This window comes from Myxocyprinus asiaticus, chromosome 4 (assembly GCF_019703515.2).
Source record: "Myxocyprinus asiaticus isolate MX2 ecotype Aquarium Trade chromosome 4, UBuf_Myxa_2, whole genome shotgun sequence".
Lineage (NCBI taxonomy): Eukaryota > Metazoa > Chordata > Actinopteri > Cypriniformes > Catostomidae > Myxocyprinus > Myxocyprinus asiaticus.
In genome coordinates this window covers 9,317,600-9,328,277 of record NC_059347.1, presented here as the reverse complement: position 1 = coordinate 9,328,277, position 10,678 = coordinate 9,317,600, and the positions used below count along the sequence as shown (strand labels likewise).

General features: G+C 39.4%; 1 protein-coding gene across 1 annotated transcript; it reads left to right on the top strand.

Annotated features, from left to right (window-relative positions):
* The first annotated feature begins 1,308 nt into the window (after positions 1 to 1,308).
* On the top strand, positions 1,309 to 10,617 carry LOC127437453 (iron-sulfur cluster assembly 1 homolog, mitochondrial-like). The gene is made up of 4 exons (XM_051692389.1): positions 1,309 to 1,443; positions 6,049 to 6,102; positions 6,227 to 6,332; positions 9,768 to 10,617. Exons 1-4 carry the CDS (start codon positions 1,363 to 1,365, stop codon positions 9,914 to 9,916), a joined length of 390 nt encoding a protein of 129 aa, XP_051548349.1. The 5' UTR covers positions 1,309 to 1,362; the 3' UTR covers positions 9,917 to 10,617.
* The last annotated feature ends 61 nt before the right edge of the window (positions 10,618 to 10,678 follow it).

Genomic DNA, 10,678 nt, shown 5'->3' with positions numbered 1-10,678 from the left:
AAAAAATCATATAAAACAACCTTCCTAAATCTAAAATCCTCTCCAACTTCTTGCGCTGGCCCCTTTTGCAGTGATTTAAAAATCACTCACACATACAATTTTGATCATAAAGACAACTGTAAATAAACCTAATAATAATAAGAATAACTGAAAAATAAACCATGACCTCTAGAAAGTTTAACACAAATCTTATAAAGTTTGTTTTAGAACACAGCTACAACAGTGATTGTCAGGGAAATAATTTGATGTTCCACTATATTTTCAGAGTTTGGACATTAACTTTTTTTACCATCTGCTGGTGGATTCTTTTGGTGTGTTAGCTGTGTGTTCATGGAACAGCATGAGCTGCCAGTGCGTGATGATCATTTTAATGTGTAATTTGGAATTAAATGATAACATTGTACATCAGAGAAAAGGGTAATTAAATACAAGACAGCCGTTTCTAATAATCAGGGTACAGAGGCAGAATTTTTTACCCATCTGGCACCAACAATCATGCCACGGTCCAAACCACTGAGATCACATTTTTCCCCATTCTGATGGTTGATGTGAACATTAACTGAAGCTCCTGACCTGTATCTGCATGATTTTATGCACTGCACTGCTGCCAAACAATTGGCTGATTAGATAATCGCATGGATGATTGTTGGTGCCAGATGGGCTGGTTTGAGTATTTCTGTAACTGCTGATCTCCTGGGATTTTCACACACAACAGTCTCTTAAATTTACTCCGAATGGTGCCAAAAACAAAAAGCATCCAGTGAGCGGCAGTTCTGTGGATGGAAACGCCTTGTTGATGAGAGAGGTCAACAGAGAATGGCCAGAATGGTTCGATCTGACAAAGTCTATGATAACTCATATAACTGCTCTGTACAATTGTGGTGAGAAGAATATCATCTCAGAATGCTGTTCTGAGATGCAGGTTGGCGCTGTTTTGGCGGCACGAGGGAGACCTACACAGTATTAGGCAGGTGGTTTTAATGTTGTGGCTGACAAAAAAAAAAAAAAAGAAACTCCTGAGATTTGAATGCATCTCAATGGAGGATTCATGCACCCTGGTGGAATACTCCTTATTGTCTAACAGGACACAGTTGTTAGAATCAAATGCAATAATGTCACAGAACCGCGTTACACGGTCGTTTATCATAGGCATTCATAAGACAAGATGTTTTCTGACTTTACGTAAGTTGCATAATAACTTAAATAGTCACGTGGTGAGTTAAAAGCCTCTAGCATTATCTGTTCAGTGGCATCCGAAGCTGTCACTCAAATAACCAACCAATCCAGTGCGTTCTGTGGGCGTGTGTTCCGTGTGTTACCAGCGTAGTCGTGTTTACTCGAAAGAGCTTAAGTAACTTCAACATGTCAGCCTCCATAGCACGGGCGACAGTTAGGGCGGTCAGCAGACGGAAAATACTGCCCACAAGAGCAGCTTTAACGCTCGTAAGTACTGTCTTTATCATACCACACAATAACGAGGATAAATAACCCGTTTCTTTTAAATTACGCCATAGTGTACGTGCCAAATGTGATTACTAGGACTCAGAGCTCGGTTATCTGATCAGTAACTACCTACTTTTGGATAACTTAGTCCATTTTGAAACTTGAAGGGTATCATTCAGTTGTACGAGCCGAGTAGATTCGATTCACATCGTGGTTGTGTTGAGCAACTTAAATGTGACATCAATGTTAGTCTATCCAGGTTAGCAGGTATTTGGAGGAGGGTTGTGTTTATGTTTAGCCTCTGTGTTGAGTTTCTGCATCAGAAGCTTCTAGATTTTAGTTGTTGTGGTTTGTAAAATGTTGTCTGCCTGCCTGTCTGTCTTTCTGCCTGCCTGTCTGTCTTTCTGCCTGCATGTCTGCCTGTCTGTCTGTCTTTCTGCCTGTCTGTCTTTCTGCCTGCCTGTCTGTCTGTCTTTCTGCCTGCCTGTCTGTCTGTCTGTCTTTCTGCCTGCCTGCCTGTCTTGCCTGTCTGTCTGCCTGCCTTTCTACCTGTCTGCCTGTCTGTCTTTCTGCCTGCCTGTCTTTCTGCCTGCCTGTCTTTCTGCCTGCCTGTCTGCCTGTCTGCCTGCCTGCCTGTCTTTCTGTCTGTCTGTCTGCCTGCCTGTCTGTCTTTCTGCCTTTCTACCTGTCTGTCTGCCTGTCTGTCTTATTATTTTGCTTTCCTCTCTACTTCATTGGAATGGACTGGGTGGCATCAGCACAGCAAGCTTTGGATGACCTTGTCTGTACTGTTGTGATCAGATGAGAGGCCTTTAATTTGGGTTTGTGGGAAAAGATGAGCCTGAACCCTCTACAGATGCGAATTATTTGCTGTCAAAGACAGACCTGATACTTTGTCAGAACTCTATGGTATACCAATTAAGGACCAAATCTCTTATTTGGGGATTAAAATTAGTAAAAATCAGAAAGAAAGAATAAACTTAAATTACTCCCCATTAATAAACAAGATTAAAAAAAAAAAAAAAAAAAAAAATGTTTTCCTGGTCAATGAGGGATTTGTCCATAAATAAGAGAGAATTACTATCAAAGTCAAAAGGGTTATCAAGACTGATATATACTGCAATGGTCATAGATGTTCCAAAATCCTTAATTAATCAAATAAAATAAAATAAAAACTCTTTGTAATCCATTTAATCAAGGTGGGTTATATGTACTCGATTTTGAATCATCCAACATCATCCTCAAAGTCAAATGGATTCAAAATTATATTTGTTCAAGAGATATCTCCTTTTGAATCTTAATGTTATATGCTTTGTATACTATATAATGTATAGCCTTATGTATTTTGTACACTGTTGATATACCCTTTTGAAAGTTCTTTTGTTTTTTTTGTTTTTTCTTTCTCAATTGGATTTTGTTGTCTCTACAGATGCAAGCATTCCACTAGAACACAAATGTTTACTTTTGGGTAGTTACTGCAATTGCTAAATGATTTGTGCACAAGAAATGCTTCTGCTTTGTTAGAAGCACAGTCAATTTAAGTAAGTAAAACTTAACCGGAGGCTCTCACTGTTTACGTGAGTAGCAACTTTGCAGAGATGCTTTTGATCAGAGCATCAAATCTGTGTGCATGTGACAGAAACCACTGCCTTAAAATTATAAAAGTGTTCCTTGCTTCAGTGTCCAGACATCACAAAAATGGGTGATTTAATTTATTAGATTGTTCAGATCCAGTGACCCAGACATTTCTATTACGTTCTCCAAATTCCTTAAAACACTCTTGTGCAAGTGCATGTGTTTCCAACTGAAGCTAAGAATACAGAACATAGCCTATATACAACTTAAGAAATAGATTCTGATATTTCTGATTCGCAAGCTCTCAATTTGATTTAGTCTCATAGCTGTAACCTAGTCTCATTAACAAATCACTACTGCATCTGCTGATTATGACTTTAAAAAACACTTATTTTTCACACTATTACTCACACACTGCTTGATATCAGAACACTTTTACTACAGTGCATCCGGAAAGTATTCACAGCGCTTCACTTTTTCCACATTTTGTTATGTTACAGCTTTATTCCAAAATGGATTAAATTCATTATTTTCCTCAAAATTCTACAAACAATACCCCATAATGACAACGTGAAAGGAGTTTGTTTGAAATCTTTGCAAATTTATTAAAAATAAAAAATGAAAAAAAATCACATGTACATAAGTATTCACAGCCTTTGCCATGACACTCAAAATTGAGCTCAGGTGCATCCAGTTTCCACTGATCATCCTTGAGATGTTTCGGTGCCTTCGTCAGTGATCCTTCCACGCTCAGTGAGGACGAACCGCGGTTCGCCTCTGGCGGGGGGACGCCACCTCCCCCGCCTCTGCCTTTTTTTTTTAAAGCCGCTCTGGGGGCATATCGCCATCGGAGCCTTCGTTAATGATCCTTCCGCAGGTTCACCTACGGAAACCTTGTTATGATTTTACTTCCTCTAGATAGTCAAGTTTGATCATCTTCTCGGCGCTCCGCCAAGGCCTGTGAGGAGCTTGATTGGAGTCCACCTGTGGTAAATTCAGTTGATTGGACATGATTTGGAAAGGCACACACCTGTCTATATAAGGTCCCACAGCTAACAGTGCATGTCAGAGCACAAATCAAGCCATGAAGTCCAAGGAATTGTCTGTAGACCTCCGAGACAGGATTGTATCGAGGCACAGATCTGGGGAAGGGTACAGAAAAATTTCTGCAGCATTGAAGGTCCCAATGAGCACAGTGGCCTCCATCATCCGTAAATAGAATAAGTTTGGAACCACCAGGACTCTTCCTAGAGCTGGCCGCCTGGCCAAACTGAGCGATCGGGGGAGAAGGGCCTTAGTCAGGGAGGTGACCAAGAACCCGATGGTCACTCTGACAGAGCTCCAGCATTTCTCTGTGGAGAGAGGAGAAACTTCCAGAAGAACAACACTCCACCAATCAGGCCTGTATGGTAGAGTGGCCAGATGGAAGCCACTCCTCAGTAAAAGGCACATGACAGCCCGCCTGGAGTTTGCCAAAAGGCACCTGAAGGACTCTCAGACCATGAGAAACAAAGATTGAACTCTTTGGCCTGAATGGCAAGCGTCATGTCTGGAGGAAACCAGGCACCGCTCATCACCTGGCCAATACCATCCCTACAGTGAAGCATGGTGGTGGCAGCATCATGCTGTGGGGATGTTTTTCAGCAGCAGGAACTGGGAGACTAGTCAGGATCGAGAGAAAGATGAATGCAGCAATATACAGAGACATCCTTGATGAAAACCTGCTCCAGAGCGCTCTGGACCTCAGACTGGGGTGAAGGTTCATCTTCCAACAGGACAACGACCCTAAGCACACAGCCAAGATAACAAAGGAGTGGCTCCGGGACAACTCTGTGAATGTCCTTGAGTGGCCCAGCCAGAGCCCAGATTTTAACCCAATTGAACATCTCTGGAGAGATCTGAAAATGGCTGTGCACCAACACTCCCCATCCAACCTGATGGAGCTTGAGAGGTCCTGCAAAGAAGAATGGGAGAAAATGCCCCAAAATAGGTGTGCCAAGCTTGTAGCATCATACTCAAAAAGACTTGAGACTGTAATTGGTGCCAAAGGTGCCTCAACCAAGTATTGAGCAAAGGCTGTGAATACATATGTACATGTTTTTTTTTTTATCATTTTTTATTTTTAATACATTTGCAAAGATTTCAAACAGACTTCTTTCACATTGTCATTATGGGGTATTGTTTGTAGAATTTTGAGGAAAATAATGAATTTAATCCATTTTGGAATAAGGCTGTAACATGACAAAATGTGGAAAAAGTGAAGCACTGTGAATGCTTTCCAGATGCACTGTATGCACTTGTATTACAGACACGCCTACATTTACACACTTATTCCAACATGATTAGCTTCCGCTGGAGCTTACCTTATTGAGTTTTGGACCTCATTGAGGACTTGGCATACCGCGGTTCGAGTCCAGCCAATCACAGAAGCTGACACGTGAGATGAAAGTGTCATAGAAGCGAAATGAGATGACGTGGTTGCTTCAGAAAGTGTGCCTTTCATTTTTTATTTTGCTTTAGGACACTATCGGTAGGTAAAACATCCATCTGATATTCACCTTAAGAACACTGTCTGATTACGACACTTTTTCACTCAGTTTTGGCACCCCCTGCTGGACATTTCACTGGGAAACTGCAGCCAAACGTCTATTGAAGCACGCAATTTCGATTTGCTGAAATGTTTCCACTGTCATTTAATGTTCATAAGACGACGTGATGTACTACGTGGCATGTAAAAGTTTGCAAAAATGTAGTTATAGTAATCTATGAGATTTGGTTGTGTTTTGTTGTTGTTGTTTTTAATCAATAACTTACTGAAAAGGGTAATTAAAGAGACATTATTTAGTGACAAATGGATTGCGTGGATCTCGTCTTTGGACACGTCACTCGCATTATGCACACAGTCATATTTCAAATGACCGTTTTGTCAAACTATTTTGGGATTATTAAAAATAACACTTGGACACAGTAATTTTTCATTTATCAGTTACAAACATTGATAATCAAGTGTATTTTCTCCTTCATTTTCAGACCCCTTCTGCTGTGAATAAAGTCAAACAGCTTTTACAGGATAAGACAGAATATGTGAGTATTTACTCGAGTCATTCATCAGCAGTGAAAGTCATGCTGTTTTTTATTTGCCTTAATTACATATATTCCCCTCATTCTTTGAATTTATATTGAACACTGTACATCTGATCCCAAACAGATTGGCCTCAAGGTCGGCGTTCGAACCAGAGGTTGCAATGGCCTCACCTATACTCTTGACTACACCAAGGAGAAAGACAAATCAGATGAGGAGGTGTTGCAAGATGGTGAGTTGGAAAATGAATGAACACACTCCATCTCAACAGAAGCTCATAATAGCTCTAATCCAGAATGTAGTGAGCTGCCTTGCTGTCTACTGCCTATGTAGACTGCAACCTTCTAAGGCAACATCCTTAAAAGGAATGGAACCCTATGAATGACTGACTTGGAAAACCATGCAAAGACAGCAACTCTGCGCGCCACACAAATAGCTTCCTATGTGAAGTACGCAGGAGACAATTCATAAATAATTTAAATAGTTTGATATTGCAAAGCCAACAACACTATACTCTAATAAGCATACAAAAATGCATGCAAACATATTTGGTAGTCAATTTTTAATAAGATTGAAATTGAAGTATACGTATTTATAATCAATATTACCTCTTGACATTTGACATTGATCTTTTGGAGAGGTGCACTGGAGATTTGTTTAAGCGCTCAAAGGAACTTGATTTAGAAGGGTGACGGGGGGACAAGACATACGTACTGTATCTGGCACTTTAATCTTTGCAATTTCCTGTGGAAATGTAAAAAGCAAACAGTAACAGCGTAATTGTTTGAGAAAAAATAAGTTAATGAGCACACAGTCTGGATTGATCATTGAAGTTAATTCAATCTTAGTCCAGATTTGATGTGAATAGCATTTCTCTAAATATTTCCATGGAAAGAGCTGCGTGTGGATTAGTGAATCTTTTTTGATCTGGTACATTGAAAATAACTGAACAAATTCAATTCAATCCGATAAAATGAATCCAACTTACCGATGCTACTTGGAAGAAGGGAGTGTTTTGTTATTACCTGTTGCTTGTGTGCAATACATTGTGACTTAAAACAGCATTTTGTCACACTGCGCAGTGCACAGCTACTCGTTGGAAGAACTAGTTTGTTACTGGAAAAGCTACTTTATTTTGAAAACAGCTGAGCAACTGTGATGCTAATGAAAAATATAGGTAGGTTAGCAACGTCAGTACTTTTTGGGATGTCCAGGACAGGCACATCATGAGTGGCAGTTAATATCATGACAACATTAACATTCCATTTATTGATTTAGAAGACATATATATTATTATTATTATTATTTTATTTTTTATTTTTTTTGAACATTATTTATTTTTATCTTTGCAGTAAGCAGTGTAAAGTCTAAAGTGTAAATTCTTAAGTTAACAGTAGAGTGCAACAGTGCCCCGCCCACTTTTTCAGCCATCTTGGTTCTGGAAGTGGTGTTCCCAGATATTTTTTTCCCACAGGGATTTCATAAAATCCTTCCTAAAAGAGTTCTAAGCCACCAGCCAGCTCCGAGGTGAATCGCAACATTACAAACTTTGTTTTGAAGCAAAAAGTGCTTGGAAATTAGACAAGACAAAGCTACAAAACTGTGCAATCAACGCCTTTAATGAGGGAATGAACTGCAAACCCATGAAGCTTCATTATAAGTTTTAATACAATATATATAAAGTATATTTGAAAATATTCAGAGATATACAAATAAAGTACTTTGAGAGTGTAGGGAGACAGATGCGATTCTATCATTTGCAGTGCATCATGAAAGTGGGCGGTCGCTGCATATCTCTTGCCGTGGTTTGCCGCAATTCTCTGATTGGTGGATCTTTTTCAGCAACATGGGTAGTGTAGTTCTTCACCAGGAATTCCGCTATTAAACATGATATTTAAAAAATGAATTTGAAATAACGCGGACTGATGGCTTCAACAAGGGGCGTCACTTTTAATACATTTTAATAAGTGGTGGGGACAGTTTCGGGGATGGTGGGATATTAATTTGGTACTTACGAATATTAATTAGGTTATGTGCACAATGTCAAATAATCTTTTACTGTTTCGATAATTAGTCAAATAGTAATTTGTAGGCCTGCCGCGATTATTGGACATTCAAATTCCAATCACATTTTAATGGCCAAATAGGGAATTTTAGGCGAATATACAGTATAAATGCCATGAACGGCGCGTTTGTGTTTCATTCAGTTGATCTCCGAGTCCAAGCGTCACTGAGCCGCATCATGGACATCAGTCAGCTTCTTTCCGGAAGAGCGTGTGAAGTGCTCTGATGCGCGTGCAGTCAGCAGAGGCTTGTGCCAAACTCCCACAAAAATATAAATGCAAAGTGCTCCGGTTTCACTTTAAACGATCGTGTAATGGCAAATGTTCCTGGTTCTTACGTGCAGTGTTAATGACACGCAGTGACACAGAGGAGGAGATGCACGGTTACTCTAGTATTTCTGTGGAGTGATGAAATGATGAAACGAAATCTCGACGATTTTGCTTTATGAGAATTAAGGGCTTGTGGGTTTAATCAGAGCATTAAAATAATGTGTGAAAGTGAAGAAATTAGGATGAAATATTTCATTCATACGTTTTTAAAGCCTTACGAGTAAATCGTATATCCCTATTTTATTATTTTATTTATATAGTTGAAGTTTAAATATGTAAAAATAACTTCTTAAGATGTATGAAGCACGCATGCAGAAAAAAGCACACCTTAAGAAATATGACAATTTATATAACAATTCATCGTGAAAGCCCTTAATGGGACAATTAGTCGAGAAAGCCCTAAAACAAACAATTGATCATCATAATCGCATTTATTTGTTTGACAATTAATCATCAACCAAATTTCATAATCGTGACTGATAGCCTTGGTCATTCTTAATGACCAATTCAAGCGCACTAATAAATATTTCACACGATTAATTTGATAACTTGATCAGTCCATGTAACACTGTCAGGACTGGGATATTGTTAGTCATGCATGCACCTGAATGACTGATTGGTCTTTTGGTAAAGTTTTCGCCTCTACTTCAAGGAGTTCCTGGTTCTAATCCGCCCGAATACAACTTTTCATTTTAATAAATGAAGATTGCATCTTTGCGTTAATGAATGTACTGTATATCATCAGCGTGGACACATTTGTTTACATTTTGCTTTGCGTTTTAACTGGAAAGGAGCGCGAGTTGCGGAGCGAGTAGAGCACCTGTCTGGGTGCACAAGAAAACATCACCACCCACTTTCACTAAAAGCCGCAGATACAGCCGCAACGAGCACTCGTTATAACAAACTCCATTACTGGATTGCCACTTATTAGAACACACACAAACAAAATGGAAAATTCTGCTCAAGAACTGGAGATGTTTCTTGTGCATGAGACACTTGCATAACAAAAGCTATTTCAGAAAGTGGTGGGGACATGTTCCAACCATCCAGCCTGTAAATGACGCCAATGGCTTCTACAGAAGCATATATCATTAATTAACAACCTCGGAGCTCACTGTAGGTCTATCATAAAAGGTCTGTAAGTCATTGTTAAAAATCAATTCGCCTATGGAGAAAATCAATGGGTTTTTACTTCCAGAACCAGACTGTTGCACTCTATTGCCATATTACCATGGAGACCTATTTTACTTGTCTTGTTGCTGCAAATTTTTCAGGTGTGAGGGTGTTCATTGAGAAGAAGGCACAGCTGACATTGCTGGGCACAGAGATGGATTTCGTTGAAACGAAATTTTCCAGCGAGTTTGTATTCAACAATCCCAACATCAAAGGAACGTGTGGGTGTGGCGAAAGCTTCAACATATGAACCTCGCTGCACGTTCTACTGCACTTAGAGCTCTACCCCTGCAAAACATCCACTCCAAGTCCATAATTCAAAGATCCATCCTGAAGATGTGTGGGTAAAGGTCTGAGACATAGGAGACCGAGAAAGAGACTGATGTTTAGTGGAATGTTTGGGCATCACCTCCTGCGCTGCTACCAGCCACCACAACACCGATGTACCCTTTCTGTGGAACACAATTGGAGATATTTTGAAAAATCTTCACACAAAGTTCTCATTTTGTGTTTCACAAAAAAATAACAGGTTTGGAACAACAGTAGAACTAATTTTGGGGTAAACTACTATTTCCTTCAAGAAAATCTTGTGTTTGATGCTGTCTTTTGAACATGTGCCTGTACAGCCTTCTCATGCGGATCTCAGGCGAGAGATTATAACTGCACTCCATGTTTGTGGTTTTTGAAGGACTTTAATGAATTGATTTAATAAATAAATATAATAAGTTATCTGTCATCCAGTTGAACTGACTCGCATTCATATTTTGCTAACCTGGTTAATGAGATCTAATGATGAGGCTGAACCTGCTGATATCACAACATGTCTCATCCTTAAAATTATAGGGCCTCGATGTACAACAAAGGAGCTTTGCAGTTGCTTCCTTTTGGTTACTTTGCACACATTTGGTGTATTGTGGACCAGCATTAGTAGTATTATTTTTTTTTTTTTTTGTCCACGAATAACTGACATAAACCATTTAAACATTACCTGTCTGGTTAGTACATACTTAAC

Bases quoted from the DNA above. Each gene is read 5' to 3' on its own strand.
- LOC127437453 (XM_051692389.1), top strand. From the start codon at position 1,363: ATGTCAGCCTCCATAGCACGGGCGACAGTTAGGGCGGTCAGCAGACGG. The intron at 1,444-6,048 runs GTAAGTACTGTC...CTTCATTTTCAG, and splicing joins CAAGAGCAGCTTTAACGCTC to ACCCCTTCTGCTGTGAATAA. The intron at 6,103-6,226 runs GTGAGTATTTAC...GATCCCAAACAG, and splicing joins TACAGGATAAGACAGAATAT to ATTGGCCTCAAGGTCGGCGT.